The sequence below is a fragment of the Mytilus trossulus genome, chromosome 8 (assembly GCF_036588685.1).
Source record: "Mytilus trossulus isolate FHL-02 chromosome 8, PNRI_Mtr1.1.1.hap1, whole genome shotgun sequence".
Taxonomy (NCBI): domain Eukaryota; kingdom Metazoa; phylum Mollusca; class Bivalvia; order Mytilida; family Mytilidae; genus Mytilus; species Mytilus trossulus.
Window position 1 is genome coordinate 16,127,359 of NC_086380.1, and position 26,585 is coordinate 16,153,943.

Consider the following 26,585-nt stretch of genomic DNA (forward strand, 5'->3'; position numbering starts at 1 on the left):
GAATTAAAGAGAACAAACAGGTGCGTGTTGAATTAAAGAGAGAGGTAAATCAAGGGAGGTAACAAGTTAATCACACCTATCAAGAATGGAGGAAGAGACAGAAGTGTTGGTGAGAACTTTATTATTTATTAAATCGTTGATGTTGTGAATAATGTCACAAAACAAAGATTACCACGATTACACAAAATATCACTTAAATTCATTGAAGAATATTTAAAAAAATGTGCACTTATGTTTGAAGGTGAACAACTGATCAGCTGATGAACTTATTCAGTTATTACATTGTAGTCACTAGTTGCTTATATTTCAACAGGACATGTAGATATTGGAACACTCTTTAATAAGAAATACGCCTTAATTGAGTGAGCAGGTACATTCTAAGTGTTCGAAATATATGTTCAGAATTACATTTTTTATGAGTTTTAACTATTTAAAAACTGCCTTTTTTCATGTGTTTTTATTTATTTTTTAACAGTACTTATATCATGTATATATACATATTTCAACTAAAAAAATGCTGCTGGTTTGTAATTACAAATTTTCTGAATGTCTTGCCCGAGCGTTTTAAATATTTAAAATGAACTGTTGAGAGTGGATAAATATCTTATTACAAGAGATTTGGTGGTGGAATTGTTTCTCTAATGATTTTCTAACAGTATGCAGGCAAACTTTTTCCTTCTTTTCAAATGATCTGCAAAAAGATGTCATTTTACTATGTGACGTTATGGTCGCCTTTTTCATGCCATCTCAATAGGAAATTCAGAGGAAAGCAACAAAATTCCCATCATAATCGGATTTTATCCAATGAAGTACTGAGATCAAACGAACCTCATGTTGATTATTTTTTTTTATACAATGGGTGCAGAAAGGGATAAATTGACGAAGAATTAGAGAAACAAAATTATCCAACCTAATGGACATTTGAAATTAACGGTACATACAGTATATATACAAAAAAAATGTACATGTAATATTCATGTTATATATTTGATACCAGAGCACAGGGCTGAGGCACTTTTTGTCTATCAATGATATAATAGAAACTACATGTATATAATGGAAACTATATGATGGAAGCTTCTATTATATATAAAAAGGCGACCTTCCCATTAATAGAAAAAAATGCAAGTGTACTACATGTTCTACATTGTTCTAGAGACATATATATATATATATATACAATGACTTTATTATGTATATCTATTACAGTCAGGGGTACTACTTGTACAAGTGTATTTTATTTACTTGAAGAAGTAAAAAAAAATATACATATATAAGTAAATAAATAATGTTTAAATAATCTCCCCTTCATTTTCTCATAAATTTACTTGTATAAGTAAATTTTTCTTACAATCCAACAAAAATCCTCAAGTTTTGAGATGTAAAATCATGCCTTTAATGATTTTTCCCAGGTTTGCTCAAATTTTTTAATTAAAGTTCAATGTTTCATCTCATTAGTTCAACAAAGAAACTGATTGCGCAAAGATCTTAAGTATTTGCGCAAGGCCTTCAAAAATTGCTCCTTGGGGGCTTGTAAATGAGCAGTGTTCTGAAGATAACAGACAAATGAGATTTTCATTGTCCATGAAATTGCACTGAAGTGATTAGTAAAGACATCTGCAAAGAGCAGATAATTGAAAATTCTATTAGAGCAAAGAAATCCAAAGATTTCAATAAAAGAAGATAGGATGACTTTTTTACTTCTAGAAGTAAAAAAATCTGAATGTCTAAGGGACATAACTCAGCCAATATTTTTTTTTACCTATACAAGTAAATAAAATTCACTTGTATCAGTATCGTTCAAATTTACCTATATGTGTATATTTATTTTTACTTCTTCAAGTAAATAAAATACACTTGTACAAGTAGTACCCCTGACTGTATTAATACCATTAATTTTCATATAACTTTTACTTTTTTTCTTTTCTCTTTTTTCTTGATATTATATTTTAAAATTGTCATGAGAAAGGTTTACATATTATATCATTTAACGATAAAGATGTCAGGTGCTCCAGAAGAGTGGGCAGAATCTGCTCCATATGTGGTACCTTTTGTGTTGCTCTTGTTATAACAAACCCCATAAATAGTCAAATTTGGTAGGTCAAATTCATGATGAAAAAGAGAAGTAGAGCGTATTTATGACATAAGGAATATATATATCAGATATCATCTGTGAAATGCCAATGGTTATTCCATAACGATCAACCAACTTGTGATGTTGTCCCTAGTTTCACAGGAAGAAGAAATACAATCATGGATTGATGTGACAATTTAAACAATTGTACTGCTGATGAAATGTTTGTGGTCTATACTAAGTGTGATTTGTGGTGTAAGGAGTTTCAAACAGAAAACAATTTTCTCAGATGATATTTTTATTTATCTTCATTGAACACTTTTATATTAAGTTTTCATAATAAGTGTTCATTGTTTATTCTATAATTAATATGTGCATACTTTTAGTTACAGTGCAAATCAATAGATCATTAAGTCATGTTTAATCTATTGTATACTTATAACCTTTCATTTCATTTATTAAATAAATTATACTTTTAACATGTTTAAAGGAACCTAATTTATTCATGATTATAATTATTATGCATGATGAGTATGTGTGAATTGGCGCATATTAATTCCAAATATTACATGTATTAGCTAATGTATTAGAACAATTGATACCTTTGGAAAATAACATTTGGCTCAAATTATACATCTTAAAGATATCAATTAAGACAATTGATGCAAAAGGACTGCTACCATGGGAACAATAACTAATGAATTTCAATTATGACCAACAGATGACATTGACATAAAATTTGAATAAATGGTAATATAAAATTATCATTATTTGAAGAAATAGGGATCTAAACAACATATATGTGAACATACTTAAACATTAAACATGTTAAATGATGATAATTGATAATATAGCAGAATATGTACATTGCTACACAATTTTCTAGAACAACCATCGTGACCTTCAAGTTTGAACTCAAGGGTAATTATGAATTTCTTTGGCCACTTGTCCATTTTAGAACTTTGTTATCTTTTGATGACGAATTATTTTGGGTAAACAGATATTTGCATAATTGTAATTGTGTAGCATATATATATTCAAAATTTGCAAACATTTCTGCAACCATGGGTTTATTTTCCATATTTTAAAAGTCTTCATACAATATGTACAAAATATGTATTCCAAGCAGGCATTGCAGTAGACAAGCCTTATATTTGAATTACCTATTTTATATATTTCTAGAGGAAAGAGCTAAAATGGATACTAGAAGATCAGGTTCACAAAGTTTTACAAGAAGTTCAGCATACTCTACAGGTTTGTACATTATACATGTAGGAGATAATCTTAAGGTGGTACCCAACACTTTCACTTAAATTAATTTGGCTCGTTTAATTTTCATAAATTTTGACAAATTATTTACTTTGACCCTTTAGCAAAAATATAAACATTTTGAACCAAACGTTTTGTCAGAAAAATTACACTGGTTATATAGCAGTTTGACAAGCACCAATTTTGATCATTGAGAAGCTTAATATTCCTTTTCAAACACAACGTAATTAAAACGTTAAGCTGAATTTACAGGTTTATCTCCCTGTAGTGTTAGGTACCACCTCAATACACATATTGTCATGTGACAGGGCTAGCTTTAACATCTATAGAAGAAGAAGAATCTAAGCTCAGTTAGGATCAAACAAGATGGGACCATTTATTTGATTTATTGTATGTGTTTAACTGCTCTTTCACTGTTGGCTATTTTGTGGTAATCAGTTAATATTGGTGGATGATGCTGCATTGCCTGACGAGAACCATACCCTTTGGCAGGACAACTTACAATCCTGGTCACCAAGATTGGAGTCAGAATTGGAAGCACCTGCATAGTTAGGGTTTTATAAGTCACATCCTCTGTGTAGGCAGCCATCTCTCCCTTCTATATCGTTTTTAGTTTACCCTCTTTAAATAAAGAATTTATTATTATTATTTATTATTCATAAGACATGTAAGATTAGAAAATGGTACAAATTCATTTTTTATGAAAATGGAGATTCTAATTGAATTTTGACTTTTTATTAATCAAATACCTAAACCCAAATCCCCCTTTCAGAGACATCCTTGAAAGGGTTCTATTTGAGTTCAGGTTTAAATCACAGTTCATTGTCTGATCATTGCTGGTCATCTTTGTTAAAGTGGCTAAAGCTAAGTTATTTTCTTTAAAAATTCAAAAACAACTGTTGCAAATTTTTTTTAAAAACTGTACGATTTATCAATAATGAAATAATATTTGTTTTCCTGTTCATATTTGATTCAGACTACATGTAACAAAACCTCTTATCATCATGTTAGAGATTTAACTGTTGCAATTCAAAACTATCCATTTTTCACTTAGTGATGTTATGACTCTGTTGATATTAAGCACATTAAAAGAAAGAAGGTCTAATATTCATGATATTAAACCAATAATCAATAGATAATATATAATATATCATTTGTTTGTAAGATAATCTTATTATACCATGTTAATATTTTTCTTTTGTGTTGGAACATCTTGCTGACGTTTCTGAAGTCTAACAATAGAAATGTAGCTATTCTTTATGTATTGATCCAACCCCCTCTGATGGTTTTACAACTGACACCACATTGGTACAGACAATTATTTGATCTTTAAATTTTTCATATAATTCTCATAACATGCAATGAGTTAAACATGTATAATAAACATGATAAATAGCTACATGAACCATGATCAGCTATTGTAATAATGTAAATGTAAAAATTTCTGTAAATTTAGCATAATATTGAAGAATTTAAATTGGGAAAATTCAAATAAGACAACAATTCCATCAACTCAAGAAGATAAAATTTAATATGCTGATTAATAAAGTAAATCTAATATAAACATGCTTACATGTATATCCAGTTACAATTTACAATTTTATCAATAATGAAAATGTTGTAAAACTTTCTAAAATTATGAATTTAATTTCCCAGTCAAAAACTTTCCAAAAGAATGTGTTAAAAGAAGATTGCTGTGAATAAATATGTTTCACATAGGATACAAAAAAAAACAACACATAACATGACACTTTAAAAAAAAAAACAGGTTTTAAAAGTCTTCAGGCTGTATATTGGCAGAGTCCTCAGGCAGAGTCAAGTCCAGTGTTCAAGGTGTTCAGGTCTCTGTATAGTTCATCAAGACTACTGCTTTACTCGACCATATGTCCAGTAACTTTGACCACAACTAAATACTTAATAAGATATTCAATCTAATAACTTTGACTTAGCTATGTAAGCTGCTCTCTTCCTTTTAAAAGCAAAACTGGACAGTTTTATATGTGATGTAGCAGATCAAAATGACTTTCTGACTTCAGAATTTTATTACTGTAAGTACCATGAGTACTGATAAATAAAATGTGTTATTGAGGGTGATATTGGCAATGGAAGATGATGATTGGAGTTTTTAACAATCTTGACTGGCTTTATACAGCCCTTACATGGTCATTATGGTTGCAAATAAAAAATCTGAAATGAATTGTTAGTATGTTGTGTTTTTCTTGTATTTGCACTATAAGCACTGGGTCGAAACCTATATTAAAGTTTAGTATGGCGTTCATTATCACTGAACTAGTACATGTAGTATATATATCTTTAAGGGCCAGCTAAAGGACGCCTCTGGGTGCGGGAATTTCTCGCCGCATTGAAGACCCATTGTTTGTCTTCAGCTGTTGTCTGCTCTATGGTCAGGTTGTTGTCTCTTTGGCACATTCCCCATTTCCATTCTCAATTTTATACAAGTGGACTGTAAGTCCTGAGGATACCCTCATCTCATTAGTCAATGCTTTTTTACAGACAATATTTGTAAATGTACGTTAACATATTAGTCTAAAATTTGCCTTTGAAATTATTAAGAAACTTAGGTTCCAACTGCATTAGGCAAAGGTAAACTCAGCTGAATTTGGCTATACCCTTTAGGTCTTTTTGCAAATATTTACTCTTCCATATCTTTGAAATGTTGAGTTGTGAGCATTCATTATGAAAGTAAATCTAGCACTTTTTAAATACAAAAATTCATAAAGTGTCATTTTCATTTTGATGCTCTCCTAGAGCAGTTAGTTGTTTCTGACCATTTGGATCTATCATTTAATGCAAAAGTGGAGTCAGACATTTTACTTTACTTAAAAGTTAACAGCTGTCGCTCACACTGTAATATGTCTTCAACAATAAGCAAAATCTGTACCCCAAAGTAAGCTATTAAAAGGTTGTGAAATGACAAATGTAAAATAATAAAAAACAAAAGTGAAAACTAGTGGCCTGATTTCTGTACTAAATAATAAATGAATGTAAGTTCATTTTGACTGCCTTGTAAAAATACTAAGATCTGCAAGACCAATTGGTCCCAAGAAATGGTGGTAAACAAAGAACATTGGTAAACAATTCAATGTTTTTACATCATTTCATTTAATACAAATATGAAGATTTTTTATGTTTAACATGTTTAATATAGAAAGTCGATTAAAAATATTGAAAATAAGGACTAATTAGTTGAGTAATTATAATTGTGATGACATATTGAAGAGTCTTCAACATGTTCAAACAGTGTGTGTCTGCACTGAAGTTTTATTCCTTTCATTTCTTTAACATTGTTTAATGGGTATTGATAAATTGGTTAATTTTATTTAAATTAAATGAGTGGTTAATTATAATTCTTTAAACACATTTAATTAGATTTAGTTGGAATAAAAGTACACAGGAAATTTTATATAATATTAGCTGGGAAATTGAAGGTCTATTAGTGTTACATTTAGTGATCATTAGATTAGGAATTGCATTATTTAATTACAAGTTTGGAAAGGTCATTTAATTACAGAAGATTTCCGGAATTTAGTAGTTTCAGTAAAATTATGCCTAGAAAAATGAAATGATTAAATTTTAACATGTTTAAACAGAAATTTACAAATTTGGAAAATTTTGATAAAGGACGTGTCAAATATATTTAATTTTGAATATTTTCAAGGATTTTTTATCATTTTTAAACCACAAAAAACCTGTGTCATACACCTGTTGCCATTTCTAGTATCATGTCTTTTTGCATTGTCTGTCATTGAAGCTGTCTGTAAAGTTTACGAAAAAATCTTCCCTGGAATTGCTCATAAAATCAAAATATTCTAAAATTGATCAAATTTCAAAATGGTCTCAACAATCATCCAATAAGACAGTTAACATAAAAATTAGAACATACAGAGAAGCCATTTTGAATGTTTTCCAACAATCTCTGCAATTATTCATGCAGATTGAAGTTATGTTATAAATTTGATAAGTATATGAAGTGGTGTAAAACAATGCACAAATTAATTTCCATGATGTTTCAGTAATCAATGGGAGAAAAAATGAATATATATATATATTTAAAAACAAAATAGAAAAAGTTATACAAAAATACCACAAATTTATTATTTCAAAACAACTTCTACTGTAAATTCAGAAATTAATGCAAGATTTTTATTTGCGCCATAAATGGGACAGAGTTGTAAATGTAATAAATTATTAAAACTTGCTTTTGAAATATTTTATATGATTTAAACAGGATTTTTCTAAAAATTGTAAAAAATAAAATCGCATTTAAGTCTAAAATGACCAAATTGCAATAATAAAGCACACATTAATTTTTAATTTACAGTATTTATAATTCTGTATATTGTAAAATTAGAACGTAAACCTTTTTAGCTCACCTGGCCCGAAGTAGGAATTCCGAATTTTATCACTTGGCGTCCGTCGTCCGTCGTCGTTAACTTTTACAAAAATCTTCTCCTCTGAAACTACTGGGCCAAATTAATCCAAACTTGGCCACAATCATCTTTGGGGTATCTAGTTTAAAAAATGTGTGGCGTGACCTGGTCAACCAACCAAGATGGCCGCCACCGCTAAAAATAGAACATCGGGGTAAAATGCAGTTTTTGGCTTATAACTCAAAACCCAAAGCATTTTGAGGAAATCTGACATGGGATAAAAATGTTTATCAGGTCAAGAACTATCTGCCCTGAAATTTTCAGATGAGTCGGTCAATCGGTTGTTGGGTTGCTGCCCCTGAATTGGTAATTTTGAGGAAATTTTGCTGTTTTTGGTTATTATCTTGAATATTATTATAGATAGAGATAAATTGTAAACAGCAATAATGTTCAGCAAAGTAAGATCTACAAATAAGTCAACATGACCAAAATGGTCAGTTGACCCCTTTAGGAGTTATTGCCCTTTATAGTCAATCTTTAACCATTTTTCATAAATCTAAGTAATCTTTTACAAAATCTCCACTGAAACTACTAGGCCACAATCATCTTTGGGGTATCTAGTTTGAAAAATGTGTCCGATGACCTGGCCATTCAACCAAGATGGCCGCCACGGCTAAAAATAGAACATAGGGGTAAAATGCAGTTTTTTGCTTATAACTATGAAACCAAAGCATCTAGAGCAAATCTGACAAGAAGTTAAATTGTTAATCAAGTCAATATCTATCTGCCCTGAATTTTTCAGATGAATTGGACAACTGGTTGTTGGGTTGCTGCCCTCCAATTGGTAATTTTTAAAGAAATTTTGCCGTTTTTGGTTATCTTGAATACTATTATAGATAGCGATAAACTGTAAACAGCAATAATGTTCAGCAAAGTAAGATCTACAAATAAGTCAACATTACCTAAATGGTCAATTGACCCCTTAAGGAGTTATTGCCCTTTATAGTCAATTTTTAACAATTTTCATTAATTTGGTAAATTTATGTAAATTTTTACCAAATATAGTTCTCTGTTACTAATGGGCAAAGTTCATGATAGATATAATTGTAAGAAGCAAAATCGTTCAGTAAAGTAAGAACTTCAAACACATCACCATCACCAAAATACAATTTTGCCATGAATCCATTTGTGTCCTTTGTTCATGTTGTTTAATATGCACATAGACCAAGGTGAGCGACACAGGCTCTTTAGAGCCTCTAGTTTTTATTGCTGAAATATAAAAGGTTTCATGAAGGAAAAAAAACTCATACTGGAAATTTTGAAAATGCGTAAAGTAAATTATTATATGCTACATTTTACACAGAATATTCCAAATTTAGGAACTAATAGTACAGGTACATGTATAAAGTATAAGAATATTTGGTATGAAACTCAGAAAGAAAGAGATAACTGTGACACACATTAAAGAAAATAAAAGCCAAACTTAAAGTGCCATGAGGGAATATACTGCTATACATATTTGTTTTATATTTTCAGGAATGTAGTCGAAGGTTTCCAATACGATGTGGTTTAGGTAAGGTTATGAATTATTTATACATAAACTATCACTTTCTATTGATTCACGGTTTTGATGTAACACCTTTTAAGATTGAATGTCAATCAGGAATGAGCTCTCAGATTTCTGGCGAATCTCATTAGCACAATTTATCATTTAATAGATTTTTCATAGCTGCTATTTTCTGTCAAATTGATAACTTTTGTTATGATATGCTTTGACACAGTGTCAACCTTGCTACAAGTCATATTTTATACTTAGATAAATGGGAAGATATGGCGTAGTCACTGCTATCGGGAAATAATGATTGATGATCTGATTTATTTACTGATAGACCTATTTAGCTTTTTAAGGGTTTATTTTTTTTTAATATATACATTGCCTCAAATACTTTTTTAAATTGTACTGTAACGACAGAGAAAATATTTTATATTTTCAAATTTCAAAAAAAATTTAAATTTTTAAACTTTTTATTCATAGTGTACAACCGTAGTTGTAGTTCTTTTAAGTTTCTGCAAGGGTCAGGCAAGCATGTAAGCCCATATTTCATAATTACCGCAATATAACCGCATAAGCAATCAAACCAATAATTATATAAGTTGTAATAATTCATAGCAAACAGACTGATGGGGTAGCTGTTATTTATAATTCCATCTGGGATACACCTTGTTTAAGATTCTAATGCTTTCTGGGTTTTATTTTCAAAACTCAGTGAAAATAAAACAACGTGATCTGTAAATAGCATCTGAGACTACCCATAATCCATAAGATACTGAAAACAGTTAAATTTGACAAATAATGCAAATGATATTGAATTTCTTAGATTTTCAATTTATCATGAAAAAATATCTAACATAAATAATGAAATTTAATTAATATGATTATTGTAAAATCAAAATAGTAAGATAAGATAGAAATAGGAAAAAAAGCTAAGCAGGGATTTTGCATATATATAGAGATAATACTGAGCAAGAAGTTGAATTGTTGTTTTTAAAGATGAAATCAAGATAAAGTACATATAAAGCCCAAAAAAGAATTAAAAAAAACATTGTAAGAAGAAAAACAATGACCAACTCCAATCACTTTCAAAACATACTGCTTAATAATACATATAGATGAACCAGTGATTGGTTCTTTTCTCTTGGGATGATAGTATAGTTAATTACTGGTTTTCGGAAACTCATGGTTTTATTTCACTTCTCTCAAGAAGTCCAAAGCTTATTGGTGATTATGACTCTAACTTTGACATACTGGGGTCTTCTGAAAGCAGACAAAAAATAATACAAAATTTGTAATTATTATTAGCATTGAAGTTGTGTACTAGAAGGTCCGAGTACACAGTTATTGTCCCTTGTTTTTTGTTGTCTACGAATATAGTCCCGGGTGTGGACAGTGTGATACTTGCCAATCTTTTTGATACCCCTTCCAAATTTATTTCTTCATGTTTTATGCCTAAAACAACAAGAAGGGGGATAAAATTACACTGAAAAAATTTGATCTATGAATTTTAAAGTAAAGTAGTGATTTGGTCCAGCTGGAAAAAGGTTAAAAGAAGTATTTCCGAAGCTGTCAACAGATTTTAAGACCCCCTGAACATAAAATTGTCCATATTTTGAGTTAGAGGCTATAAAGTTTTCTTTAATTTTGATACAATTTGTCCCAAAAGTAGTACATAACACTGTAAAAATATTATTAAGAAAGTGCAGGTGGGATTTTTTTATTTCCCTTTATTGTCTAAAAGAAATGCACTACAAAATAATTGTGTACTTGGACCGGTAGATCTATTTAATTAGGTTTCATTGGTTTATACACTGTAGACAGCCAACCTCATACGAGTAGAATCCTTATCAACACTTTACTAAAATACCTTAAGCATTGTGAATTAATTCTCTTAGACAATTAGACTAATATTAATCTATATTTGTTCCTACCAAGGGAGGTAATTCAATAGATAATTTTTCTTTAGATGACAGAGATGAGGAAGAAACTCCATGCTATCGTGTATGGGGTCGTTGCTATGGTATTTTGAGGTTATGGTTATATGCATGACATTACTGTAGTAACTACAGAGCCTGTAGCATAGCCACTAATACATATACCCACCGTAATTATTATCATTTTGTGATGCATTTTATGTGTCTAGTGAAATTACTCCCCTTTATCTCTGAAACTATAAACCAGTCTCATGAAATATGAATTAAAATTTTTTGTAAACAAAGGACAATTATTTATCATTTTGTGGTATAGTGAGCATTTTATTTGTTTAAAGAATTTTCTTCAGGAATTTCACTGATGTAAAAACCAGTCTCATGAAATATGGTATCACCCTTATTGTAAACATTATAAAAAGTGTAATGTTTCACATCCACAGTCATTGTCATGGTAAAAATTTCATTTTAACAATCTCAAAAAACTAATTAACAGATCTTCCTGAAATTTGGTATTGCTCCATATGAGAATGTTATACAATGGATGGGTTTTCACATCCTTAGCTCATAAACTTAATGTTTTCTGAATACTTATTGTATCAGTTTTGGGCAATTAGCTCATGTTCCATCTTTTTACATTTGCATAAAGTTCCAGATCTACTATAGTTAAGCATCTTCAAATTTCTGTGTGTCTGTCCATCAGGTCATGTAATTATGGCTCTCAAAATGCTGAAGCTGACAATTCTTGCCCTTGACAATGCAATGAACAGATAAGAAAAGATGTTTGCTTAGATGATATTGGAACTCTGTACTTAAACTTTTCAATATTTTAGAAGTTACCAATGTAGTTGAAGTGAATCTTTTTTGTGATTGAAATATGCAACAGATCTATAAAAGTTGATTTATGAAACCTATTTAAAGTTTAGCAAGATCAAAAGCTAATCTTCAAATATTGTAGTAAAAGGGACATATTAATTTGTATTGTTGTTGCAATACCAGGCTCAGAATGACTTTTCAGCCTTTATTATTATCTATGGTTTGAACTAAGATATATTCTGAGGCATTCGATTGAAAGATCTATTTCCATATGATCTTCATTCCTATTTAAACTTTCACATAATCCTGACAAAGTAAATCAAATTTGTTTTTCACAATTATAGTAATTAAGAAATACCATTTGAATTATGTTTCCATTTTCTTGACAGAAATTTACATTTTATGGGACGTTTTATAACAGAAAGAAAAACTAGATAACAAAAAGTTATCAATGTATCTGATTGGAATTGATTTTTAATCCAGCATGTTTTATTAGTTAGGTTAATTAACCGGCATTAGAAAATGCTTGTCTGTGACTACTGAGGTGTACAGATGTGGATAACTGTATTTAGATTTAATTAGTGTACTGGTTTATTGGGGCTTTTCATGTTTAATTTCAGATCACGATCTTTGTCATTGTTATTCCGAGCTGGAAACAATTAAAATAGTTATCATCATGTAATACATGCACTTAGTCAGGAATTCTTAGTCACAATTACAAGGAGCGATTTCCGATACATTCACTTTGTTTGAAAAACAAATTTGTTTTATAAAAAGTTATTTATAAATCTATAAATATGTGATGTTCTTTCATTTATTATTGGTGACAACCATATTATATGGTATTATAGCATTATTTGCAGAACCGTACCGAATTTGGGTACTCAAATGCTCTTCAACTTGAAACTTTATTCTGTTATTTGGGTCTTATCTTTATTATTAGAGCACCCTTTTGTAGACAAAATATGCTTCTGGCATACAAAATTGTATGTCTGAAAAGTGACAGGTATCTTTATAAGGGGAGGATACTTGCACCAAAAAATTAAGATTATGCTTGTAGAAATATGGCATCAGCCCTGTTTGTGCCTGGTTTGGAAATAAGAAAGATATATTGTCCGATCAATTTCATTACACAATTTTGTGTTGCATCTGGTCGGCTAGTCTTCTGTTAATTATCTATACATCCATGTAAATTTACGGAGCTAAGTGCTTCATCCCTGCTCTGGGATTTCCCTGTTTTTAAACTTCATGAGCACTAACTTAATAAAAATGTCTAAACCTGTCTACTTCTGATCTGTTAAGTAATGCTTAGCCTTTATAAAGAACATCGGTTCTGACAAGATTATGGCATCTGATGTCAAATATTGTTTGTGTCTGATGTTAAGCATAGTGATAGGACTTGAATGTTCTTATAGGATATGATAGTAATTGATTGTAATTAAGCTTGATTTTCTATAAGCATTCCCAGTTTTTATTCAATTTGTGGAGAAATTTGAAAAGAAAATTGAGAAAATTTTTGTCAGGGTGATGAGTCCTCAAATCTATTATGAAAGGACAATTGAAAGAACAACCACAAAATATAAATATTAAAAGTATCATAAGAAAAGTCATAGTAGATGGTTGATATATTTATATCTGAAGCATGCTGAAAAAGAAATGACTTTTTTTATTATTTGATAAAGCTTTCATGAATAAAAGCTATAGCAGACACTGGAAGCAAAATTGATGATTCGTTTAGCATGTTTAGATCAAATAAAAAAGCAGTGAAGATTGCACACAGTTAGATTCTATTTTATCAAAACCAAATACTTGTAAGTTTAAGCTCATCCAAATGTGTTATTATTGTAGAGGAAACATGTTATAAAGATTTTTGATTTTTTATTTTTTTTGGTGCAGAAATTTTTGCTATGTTTCAATTATTGCTAAAAAGGAGACATTTCTTTTTTATCAACTCTAAACTCATTTTTGAGTTGTCATTGATTATGTTCTAAAAAAAAATGCATGCAGTAGTTTTAAAATTGCAGTATGATATCATTTTATGTTATACCTGTATACTTGAGTTTTCATTAAGTATCAAAAACTGTCATTGATTGTATTATATATTTCAGATGAAAATAAAAGTTTAGTTGTACCTCACAGAATTCTTCTTTCTAGTCCCAAGTAAGTATAGCATACTAATATGACTTTTTGACTATGTAACAGAACGTTGTCCTCGTTCACATGCTACCTTTTAACCTGTAACCCTCTTGCTGCCTCTAATTTAAAGTTGTTGCATAATGATGTCACAATACCCTAGACTATGACTAATCCTTGATGATGTATCATTGAAGGAAAATATCACACTTTTAGTAGTTTTCATTAACCTTTGGTGACTGGTTTATATCTATTGAAATAACCTCCCTTTGGATTTTTATAAATTTCTGATATTACATTGAGGAGTTATAGAACTTCACTTTTTTAAAAAGAGAGATGAGTGTTTCAGTGCTTAGGCAGGTAGAAACTCTTCATTATATGTTATTTTAACTTCCCTTTGGGGCAAAGCCAAGGAAAGCCCAACCTGAAATATTTTTCTAACTAAGACCTGAAATATCACAATCCAGGCTCTTAAGCATTTGTAACACATGACAGCCAAGGTGTAAATTGCAGTTTAACCTGAATCTTGATGTGTGGCTGAAATCTCTTTAGATTGTTATTTCTGCAAAATTAAATGTCATATTGCTTTCCGAGTCTGGTTGAATAGGCAGGATAAAGGAAAATCCTGACAAAAAATTAAAGGGTATTGTACCTGATAAAAGTTTTCATATACTTGGGATTTATTTATTTTTTCCTGGGTGCCAATTTTCGTTGATTAAGGAAATCTTACATGATTGTGGATATTTCATTTCATGGTTTTGCTAAAGTCTGCATACAAGCCTATGGAAAATTTGTCATTCTTTGAACATTGAATTTTGTGGTTTAACTGTACCCATGAGATCCACGAAAATTGGAATCCAATGAATGATAATGAATCCACAGTATATTAGACCTCTGGAGAAAGTTAGATTTTTCGATTACTATGACTTTTTATTTATATTTTCAGCGATATTTTAGGTTATGTTAGGGACCATCCTGTGTGCAGTTTAGAGAGCATTGGTTGGCCCTGCCAACATTTCCACTTGTTAGTTGTTTTAACTATAAAATAGACTAATGCTCATTTATAATATATGATTTTTTTAAATTTTATTTAGGTCATTAGGTGCTTTGATTCTAATAGCATGTGTGGTTTGAGAGCATTTCTTTTTTTTCAATCAGTATTCTGGATATTTGGATTTCAGAATGATGAATTTCATTTTGATATGCCTTAAATGATTTTGGTTATGTTGTTTTTTTAAATACATTGTACAATATATCTCAAAGTCAATATTGGCTTATTGCTACAATAAACATACAGTGAACTGTGAATTCTTCTTGAATTTTTTTTTTTTTTAAATATGATTTGATAATGTCAAGTGATGGGGAATACCCTCTTTAATATTCGAGGTCACCAGGTCATTGGTAAAGGACTCATCAGCAAAAACTGAAGTTAATGCAGCATTTTGTTTTCTAGATGAAATCGTCAAAACTATGTGTTGAACCTTCAACCCGCTGAGTTTGGGAATGCCCCTTTAAAAAGTAAGGGGTAAGCATTGCATGACATGCAAGCAAACCCTTCTGTCACTGGCTTGATGGATATATTTTTCAGAACTCATCTCTATCTTTGAGAACACAAACATCATAGTGTATGAATAAAACAAACATTCTTTAGTTGCTTTCTATTGCAAGCATATTATTAATTTGATATACTCAAATATTCAAACTATTTTGACATTATATAACCATAGTGTACAAGAAAGCTTTTTATTGAAAATTACATTAGTTGCATGTACATACTAGTAGTGTATTTTTCTATTTGTTCTAAAAATAGGTTTATCTACAATTATGGCCAAGGGAAGATTCAAAATATTGGTGATGTGTGCCTTTACTCGATACATAGCAATGTTTAAATTTAAGTTCATATACCAAAATAAAAGCAATCTTTACCAAGTAGTGCTCATAAGCACTTATGATTTGGTTAGTTGGTCAAAAGGGAAGAAGAATTCCCTTTTAATAGTCTGAAAGTATGGGAAAGGTTTTGTTTCCAGACAATATATTTTGAGCCATAAATCTGATTTTTTTTTATCTTTGGTTAATAATAGTTGTTGAGATGAAAAAGAACCCCATAAGATCACTAGGTTAAAGCTCAGGGTTGCTGCAAGGCAGTTTGAAAATTGTCCCTAAACCCAATAATAAAGAGATTTACTATGTTTATTTGGATGAGAACATTTGGGGTAAAAGTTTACCAGGAACATATGTTAGATATACTGTTCCCAGAGTTTACTTATTAAGTGACAGTCTGCCTAAGAATCAGGCAGTGATGAAAACATGACCAAAAAACCCCACCCAATTTGACATTGATTTCAGTTCATAATATGATGCACAAAAATAACATTCATTTCTGTTTTCTGTTCTGGTAATAGAAGATAAAATTTGGTTGAAATGCACTAGAAATTATCAATTAAGGGGAGATAGCTCTGTGCTTTGCTATCAATATCATTCTAACCAATATTCTAACCGAGTTATTTGATATTACCAGACACACATAAACGAAAGGCTAATAATTTTAACTGAGGATGATGGTTAGTATTGCATAGAATGATTAGCTCTGTGGGTTTTTTCTGATCATGTTTTGATTTTTACCTAAATTGCCTGATTCTTACAAAGACTGGCACTTAAGTAATACAGACCATAATCTAGAACATGAAATCTGACCAGGAGACTTGAAGGCAGCCATTTAATTTAAGAAGTCTAATGACTAGATTACAACAAATAAATATATACTAATATTTGGGAATAATTTGGTTTTCCAGGAAAACAAGAAAATTTTTATTTCTGGATATTCCATGGCATGTCTCTAAACTTTAAAGACAGCAATTTTCTTCAATTGACATAATTTGTCAGAAAACAAAAGGGAGAAGTTAAAAGATCAAAAACAAACAAAAAGTTGTCTTTTTGTACAAATCTATAACAATCAAAACTGACTTTATATTATGTTTTAACTTTTTTTTTTTTTCAGTGGTGGAAGTACTATAAAGTGTGTTGTAACCTTACTTGGAGATAGTATCTGTGATGCAGTAAGTCAAAGTACTTTGTAGCTTAATTCATAACCAATGCAAATACAAAAGGAAAAGTTTCTCAGCCAATGATATGATTCAATATAATAGCCAAATATCTCACTAAGATTGACTGCAAATTTTGATGTCCTGGTGATTCATTTATAACTGATTTTTGTGGATATTTGATTTCTTGGTTTTATAAAATACTGCATACAATTTTTAAGAATATAGAAAAGTTGTGCTTCATTAAACATTTAAATTTGTGTTAAACAGTTAAAACTCTGTCTGGTGAACCAATCATAAATCATAAATCATAAAATGAATGATACTATGACTACCTTATAATTTACAGGACATCAACTTCAAGCACAAACAAGCCAAAGACCATCACAACTTTAAAACTACTATCAATCCTGAAGTCAGCTGGAAATTACAACAGGTGCTTGTTGGTTAAATATTAAAAAAAAAAAAATCAGGAATTAAATTAAGAAATATAGATTCCTACACTGCAACAAGTTATTTAAAATGGCAAGCCTCGCGCTTTAAATAATAAATTTAACTGTCTTGAGTGGAGAAATATTGTAATACACGAGTTATAGTGTCAGAATCTGTTTCTCTAATTATTTTTATCCTTCTTTTTCAAACATTTTCAGAAACTTGGGTTCTTTATATGCGACGTCATCATGCATTGTTGCCTTTTTTTCATGACGTCACAATAGGAAAGTTCAGAAGAAAACAAAACATTTAGACGACATAATTAAATTTCGACTAATCATTTGCTAGGAACAATTTTTTTCAATAGTGAGAAAATGTGAAAATAGCACAAAAATTAGAGAAATGCCGAGTTTCTATAATATGAGCACACACACACAAGAGTAAATGAAATTAATAAGTTATTACACTGTAATTTACCAATAACAGTGTAGAGTTTCAACCATAGGCAACATTTTGTTCTATTGACTCATGTACAGTCAGGAATACATTAGGTCACTCTGACAAGTCTTATTATTTTCAAGTAGTTATAAAAAAAATAAAGAAGGCTATTCAGTTAATGAGTTTATTTAATGATATTTTTTTATGCGGATTCTAGAAATATGAACTTTTTGCTACTTTTCTTGTTTGAATTGTTTTACATTTGTCATTTTGAGGCTTTATATAGTTGACTCTGCAGTATGGATTTCATTCATTGTTGAAGGCAGTACTGCAGGCCATTGGTGAACTGTCTGACAAAAATCTTAATACTGTGAGCATTTTCACTATGAAAAAGAGAAATGTCTTATTTCATATAGAGGTAAATTTTTTTTATACAAGATAAAGTTGTAATATTCTGCAACTGATGATCAAAATCTTTCAGATTCAGGATGCTGGAAACTATTTAGTAAAAGCCATGTTTTCACTCAATCAAATAGACAAAGATCATGTGTTCCATTCTGCAAAAGAAGTTTGTTTGGTGAGTTGATTAGAACCATCACATTATAGATGTTTCTTCAGTATTCTGTCAAACAGCTTTTTCTTGGGTTTTATATGGAAAATGTCACTCAATTACAGATAGATAAAGAATTTGTGATTTCTTATTTAATATTATGTAAAAACAGTAAACCAAAAAAAAGGTGAACAGTGAGTAAGAACTTACTTACAGCCTCCTGCTTACGACACACACATTCAGAATGATCACTCATAACCCTCCTCCTAAACCTAGGACAGTGTTTTAGCAGCTCAAAATAAGAATAAAATGTCAAACTCTAATGAAAATGACTTTTCTCAACAGATAAGTTTACAAAGCACAAACAACAACTAACATGAAAACAAAAGGCACTAAGGTACTAAGAGTACTTGCTGTTAGTGGGAAGAAAATCCTCATAGTCATTTCAAAACCAATTACAGCTAATAAAAACCTCATGTTTTCCTAAATTAAAGTTTGGACTGAAAAATTGAATGCTTTGTTATGTTTTATTTGATGAATGATTAATGTGTAATTATTATGTTAACAGCTTTTAGATGAATTGATTAGCAGTTTAAATCAGGGTAGATCATGTCTGGCTTATCCTAAAAGAAAATCCATTGAAGATATTATATACAGTAGAAATATGGTAAGTAAATGATAAAAAAAATGTTTCCTTGGCTTCATTTAACGGTGAAAAAATTCATCATCTACAACTAAGAAAGAATTGAAGATAGCAATTGCTGAGCTGATATTTAACAAAAACCTGAGAATCTATAAATATTATATGATCTTATGTTCAAACCTTATATTTATATATATTATATATCTCTTGTTAAATTCTTATATTGGTGTAAAATTGTGTATGTATCCTATAAGCTGTATTGCTTTCGGAATAAAAGTATTATTATAATCAACTTCATGATTGGATTACAATAAAAAATATAATTGGTAATAATATCCTAAAAATATAATTTTCATTTCAGCAAATTTTAGTCCCACCGGTGCCAAATGATACAGCGTTAAGTTTTTACATCCATTCTTCCAAACTTATAATGTCTTTGTATAGTATCAACATGTCATCGCAAGGACGAACAGAAATAACATCAAGGCAGCAGGTACTGTTTTAAAGAGTTATAATGTCATGATATATATATACAGTAACTAACAATAGCCACAGAATAACAGGCTCCTGACTTGGAACAGCAAATGAACAATAAGAAAAATTAATTGGGTTCAAATAAAAATTTCTCAATGTCCTCTGTACATTTCTTCTGGTATAAACAAAAACATCAATGTAGACATGAAATCAATACTTGTACTAAATACCAAATAATATAAAAACACTCTCTTATCAAATATATGAAGACGCTCTAAAAAGGCTAATAAATACCAAAGACTTTGTAAAATGGATAGTCACACAACAATGCTGATGCTATATTATATAAAATAATATCATTCAAACATATATCAACATATAATATAATTCAAACATTAGTGTTAAAAAAATATATCTTCAAATATAAAGCTAAATAAACTTTAGCCAGGAGTAAAAATTACCAAGGAAATTTCAATTGTTCAGATTTACCGTGTCATGCTGAATGATTATATTGGAAATAAAATACCAAGAAAATAATTTTGAACCTGGAAAACCTAACACTATCTATGTTACATATGATGAAAACACCCAGGAGAAATATATTTCATTCTACGCCTGTTTAAACAAATGAAAATTCAGTTCTTCTTACGAAAAGAAACAGATTTAAGGTATACGGGAAAAAGGATCTCAATAGGTGTCATTTTGATAGTTAACAGAGGTCTTTTTTTTTTTGCCATAGTTCATATATTTTTATCATTTATCATATATTTAGTACTAAATACAGCTATTTTGTATATCTAATAAAGGTTCTTTTTTCCAGTCTGTATCACCTACCCTGTATCGCATACCCTGTATCGCATGGCTAAACCCGTATCGCATACCCTGTATCGCATGGTAAAACCCGTATCGCATACCTTTTTTTTTTTTTTTTTCTTTTTAAACTTAAGTCAGTTTTTTGGGGTTTTTTTTTGCTTAAGAATTTTTTTTCTATTAAATTTTTTTTTTTTTTTTTAAATATTAAAAAAAAAATAAAAAAAAAAATAGGTCCATTTTTTAATGACGTCATTGTTTGGTATGTAACGTCACGAACATCAAGTTTTTACAACAATTTTTTTGGCACACTAAATGCAACTATAAAAAATACAAAACACTCAATAATACAATAATAAACAAAATATTTTCAAAACAACAGATTGTAAGGTAACCTAGGTGCTTCGTATAAATAATTGAGCAGTTATTTTAAAGCTTTGAAACAAGACAAAAGCAGAACTGAAGGTAACCCAGTGCAATGGATCAGAAAACAGTTCATATAATATAAAACTCTTCTGTTGAAATATATGATAAAGCGTATAATACATGGCAAAATCCGTATCACATGCCGTATCACCCTCGACCAATATCATCCCTCGGGCCTAAGGGCCCTCGGGCTGATATTGATGTCTCGGGATGATACGACATATGATACGGATTTTGCCATGTATTATTCTCTATATATTTAGTACAAAATACAGCTATTTTGTATAAATAATAAAGGTTCGTTTTTCCAGTCTGTATCACCTACCCTGTATCGCATAGCTAAACCCGTGTGGCATACCCTGTATCGCATGGTAAAACCCGTATCGCATACCTTTTTTTTTCTTTTTTCTTTTTTTTTTTTTACATAAAGTCATTTTTTTTTTTTTTAGTTTAAGACAAATTTTCCTCAAAGTAGGTCAATTTTTTGAATGACGTCATTGTTTGGTATGTAACGTCACGAACGTCAAGTTTTCATATTGTATGTGACGTCACAATCATCAAGTTTTCATATTTTTTGGCACACTAAATGCAACTAAAAAAAATACAAAACACTCAAATAAATACAAGAATTAACAAAAAAAATTTAAAACAACAGCAAATTTTAAGGTAACCCAGGTGCTTCGTATAAATAACTGAGCAGTTATTTTAAGGTTTTGAAACAAGACAAAAGCAGAACTGAAGGTAACCCAGTGCTATGGATCAGAAAACAGTTCATATAATATAATACTCTTCTGTTGAAATATATGATAAAGCGTATAATACATGGCAAAATCCGTATCACATGCTGTATCACCCTCGACCAATATCATCCCTTGGGCTGATATTGATGTCTCGGGATGATACGACATATGACATATGATACGGATTTTGCCATGAATTATTCTCTATATCAAATATACACAAACATGTAATGCATTTGTAATTGTCAACCATGATTTTATTAACAGAGTTATGTCCCTTGAACAAGAAAATTCTTACTAAAAATTCAGGTATACGTAGGTGTGCATTTATAATTTCAATTGTTGGACAGTGGAAAAGTATGCAATTTACATTTATTGTGACTTTAGAAATACTATACATAGAATAAATTCTATCAAAATTTTGATAAACTAATCCTACATCATTGATATTTTGCAATAAACATCACAAAGTTTTAGAATTCCCATTTACATATATTATGTATTAAATGGTTGATTAAAAATTATCTATTGTGTTTTTTTTTTTCATTTTACAGATAGAGTGTACAGTTCAATGGTTAAATGAAGCAGTGATGTTATTTACACTTGCCTTACAACAATGTCAGCAGCTCAAAGATAAGGTAGGGCAGGGGAAATTCACACACTACAAGATGTGTTATTCAAAAAAGTAAATGCAATTGACATACTGGTATATTGTTTTAGTCAGGCTCTTGGTCCTATCTAACATCTTCAAAAACAAATGTGTGTAAATTGGCTATTATGTTTATGATATCATAGTAACATCACAACTTGCAATGCTGAACTCAAGTCAACATATGAGCTACCTCTTATCCAAATCAACACAATGCATCTGCTAACCTATTCGCTTTTGAAAAAAAGTTCAACAGAAAGTCTAGGGCTTTGTGCTATAGTTGAATTATTTATCGAATGCTACGAAACAGACCAAACTTCATCTTTTATTTTATTGTATTTCGTATATGGATGTTCTAAAATCAACCAGAGTCTTATACATTTACATATCTATTTACACTTGCATAAGGTTGATTTTTATCGGACATAGCTCATATATCATCCTATTCATTTGCCAATAAAATTCAGCATTAGCCATATAGATATGCATATTAATAGAAGTAATGATTCTGTTATTCTAGGAGTAATTCCCCATTGAATATATATCTATCTATACAACTGCAAGAGTTTTTCATTGCAACTCTTCTGAAACAACACAATAGGAAACTTTGTAGTTATTAATAACATATGTAAAAATGCATATCCCAGAGAAATTACTACAGTTGCCTTTAGATCGAGTCATGAGTCTTTCCATTTAGTATACTAGTGAGATTTATTTTTTTCCACAGTCAATGTGGGGTCATGGGGTATGCTCACAAATGTTTTTGAATAATTTTTGGGGAAAATCATACAAGTAAGAAAATAATGATTATAACATTAAATATGCTATTTATCTATCTGTTTATATTTATCTATTAATATATCATTGCCTATTGTGATTCAGCAATCTATATAGTTGTAATTGACTTATTACGTATTTTCCAGATCTCCATTTTAAAGCAGTATGAAGAAGTATCATGATATTTCTCCAAGGGAGATAATTCCGCCATTATCTGTGATTTCTAAGACTGTGATGACCTGGTGTGTTTGCCTTATTTCATCAGTTTGCAGTTATTATTTACGTGCTGAGAATGAAAGTTTGATAATATGCAACCAAGAATGAACAGAATATTTATTTAATCAGAAATAACCATAAAGTCCCATATCATAAACTTTGTAGCATAGAGAAAAATGGTTGTGTATAAGTTCACCATGTATTATTAACATTAGAAAGTATTTCGAGATGTGCCCTTTCAAACATAAAAAAGACAAATATTTTCAGGATGTAAAATTTGATACTGTGGTCCTCACTACTCCCTATCATCATAGAAAATTCTGTCTTATTTAAAAGTATATTTCTAAAACAAGTTTATTAATTCACATACACAATTTCATTACTTTGTTTACATTGGTTTAATATGTCAGGAAACACACTTAATTAAAATTATTCATACTAATTCAATAAAAATATTTAGTTGAGCTTTGTCAGATAGCAATCGACCCTATACAAACAAATTACAATAAAATAGTGTTCACCTTTTTAGGGGTGAAAAAAAAATTGGGGTTTGAAAAATCTCTACGCAAAATCTGCAGCTGTTGAAAATTAAGTTGATATAAGAATTCTACTAGAACGACCAAAACTTATCTTTAGTTTGTATTTGAATGTTCCAAAATCAGTCAGATTCTTATAAATGTACATGTATATGTGCACTTGCAGAAGGTTGATGTATATCAAACGCCACTCACTTTATGAATAAACCAGATGTATAATGCCAAACTTGTAGTAAATACATGTAGATCCTGGAGGGATAAGAAAAGGTGTGTTCAGTTGTTGTAGATAACAAATTCGTTTTCTATGTTTGATTAAAAAATTATGTTATTTATGCAAATAATAAAAAAATATTCACAATATTTACTTGTTTAATAGCCAATAAAAGACACATTGTTTCTGACACAAACATTATAAAAGAAAGTATGATTAGGCAAATATTCTGGTTGCCTGCCTGATTTAAACAATAATAATATGTTCCCATGACATAAGCATAACCCAGTGGAGAGTTTTCTCCATGTGACCTAATGGAATGAATTTAGCTGTCAATAATCTTTGACATTATACATTTTTCTTTTAATACTCATGAAATTAAATCTATTAATCATTCTTGCAAAGGAGAATGGAGGAAAGAATGAATTGATTGAAGGATGTTTATTTCTATTGGTATATATGAAGGACTCAAATCTATGGTTGGTTCCAGAAACCAGATCCATGAGAGAGCTGTAGTGTAATTGTTAGGGCATCGGACTACTAACACAAAGGTTCCTGGTTTGATTCAGGTTCCAGGGTGATAATTTCAGGAACTGAATTTTTGGCTCTCCCTTGACACCATTTTCTAGTATGGTCTTGAGGAAAGTGATAGTCCGTCAGAAGGGGACGTTAAATGGCTTACCTGTGTTAAGGGAGAGCCATATTTCATGCACTTTAAAGACACTCTTGTATATTTCGAAAAAGAGCAGGCTTATGCCGCTATAAGGCAGCACTGGAACTTGCAGAGTGGAAAGGAATTAATATAAGTTGCCAAACTTTCTTCACAATCCACTATATACAAATATGTTTAAACTAAACTAATGACAAATATGACATCAAAAACACCATAAGAATCACATCTTTGACAGTTTGTTGTCTCTAAATCTAAGGTAGATTTTTAAGTTAGACAGGAAGTTCCAATGTATCTGACGGATCTGAAATACTCACTTGTTACAACTTATAAACCTTACATTTTTTGTACACTCTAAATACCGTTGACCTATTGCTTATGGTAATTTGAAAAACACAAAACTAAAAAGTCATGAAAATGAGGTCAGATGAACTTACAAGACTTACATGTACCTCTTACAATTATTATATACACCACCTATAGTTGGCCTACTGCTAATAGCATTTGAGAAACGGACCTAGTTAGGCATCTTCAATCTTGATCATTGATCTATGAAATGAGGTCAAGGTCAGGTGAACAGTGTCTGAAAGACTTGAAGATATTGCAGGGAATCCATTTACCAAAAATAATTATCTAACTACTCATAATACTTAAGGATTTCAAATGACAAAAGACTTCACAGTCACTGAACTATGAAAATGAGGTCAATGTCAATGCATATAAGTTATCTACATACAAGGAAAAATCATCCAGGCAACCACTTGATAGTAATACCTATGCCCCTCATACTTTAACTTATGTTGCAGATGAGACAAAAACTAAGTGATTACTATTATACTATGGGCCACTAGTTGATAGGAACCGACTTATCACAACCTACCAAAGCAACTGCTGGAGTGATATAATAGATAGAAATGTAACTAAACAATATATATATATATATATATATATACAACTCGTCTAAACATCAACCCAACAATGTTAGATCTGTAAATTTGCTTTCGCAAATTTTTGGTTCTTCCCTCGCCGGGATTCGAACCCATGCTACTGTGATATTGTGACACCAAATCGCCTGCACTGCAGCCGTCCCGCTAGACCACACGACCACCTGGGCTCTCAAAAAAAGAGCTTTCGGTGGGCATGTGTTACCTTTCCACGTCAGTTTTAATCTAGCGGCGTACTACAGTACATGATATATAAGGCATGAAGATGTTATTGTTACAGATCAGCTAATATCTGTAGTAAAGGATCCTACAAATTAATGTAATATACAATCACAGAAAATAATTATATATATATATATATATAAAGTCTCTGAATGATGCATTGTATAATAAAAACTATAACACAAATTCCGATACGTTTCAGCCATTACGCCCTTCTTCATTGGAATAAATTACAACATTTAAACAACAATAACATTGCTTGAATACATTATGTTATAATAACTATATAATAATAATAGAAGTTATTATAGCGTAATGTATCCAAGCGATGTAGTTGTTGTTTATATGGTCCAATGAAGAAGGCTGTAATGGCTGAAACGTATGGGAATTTGTGTTATAGTTTTATATATATATATAATTCTGATACAATAATGTACTAAAAATCCATCATGTTCATAACTATAATTTTATTACCCTTCTTAAGAACACAATATCACTAATAAACCTGAACTGCAATTCATTATTATCCATCATAAAAATAAGGTTTCAATGAAGCTCTCTTTGGATATATTTTCGTCATTATTGTAAGATCCTATACACTTTAGTTTAATTATAGAAATTTTATATAATAACAAACTCT

The 26,585-nt window shown here is 30.2% G+C and overlaps 1 protein-coding gene across 1 annotated transcript; it reads left to right on the plus strand.

Moving 5' to 3' along the window:
* The first annotated feature begins 5 nt into the window (after positions 1 to 5).
* LOC134680611 (protein rogdi-like) lies at positions 6 to 24,258 on the plus strand. The gene is made up of 11 exons (XM_063539720.1): positions 6 to 109; positions 3,257 to 3,328; positions 9,271 to 9,307; positions 14,142 to 14,193; positions 17,165 to 17,222; positions 17,557 to 17,643; positions 18,559 to 18,654; positions 19,196 to 19,294; positions 19,632 to 19,763; positions 22,275 to 22,358; positions 23,293 to 24,258. The coding sequence occupies exons 1-11, from the start codon at positions 86 to 88 to the stop codon at positions 23,326 to 23,328; spliced, it is 777 nt and encodes a 258-aa protein (XP_063395790.1). The 5' UTR covers positions 6 to 85; the 3' UTR covers positions 23,329 to 24,258.
* The last annotated feature ends 2,327 nt before the right edge of the window (positions 24,259 to 26,585 follow it).

Bases quoted from the DNA above. Each gene is read 5' to 3' on its own strand.
- LOC134680611 (XM_063539720.1), top strand. From the start codon at position 86: ATGGAGGAAGAGACAGAAGTGTTG. The intron at 17,644-18,558 runs GTGCTTGTTGGT...AAAATCTTTCAG, and splicing joins TCAGCTGGAAATTACAACAG to ATTCAGGATGCTGGAAACTA. The intron at 19,295-19,631 runs GTAAGTAAATGA...TTTTCATTTCAG, and splicing joins TTATATACAGTAGAAATATG to CAAATTTTAGTCCCACCGGT.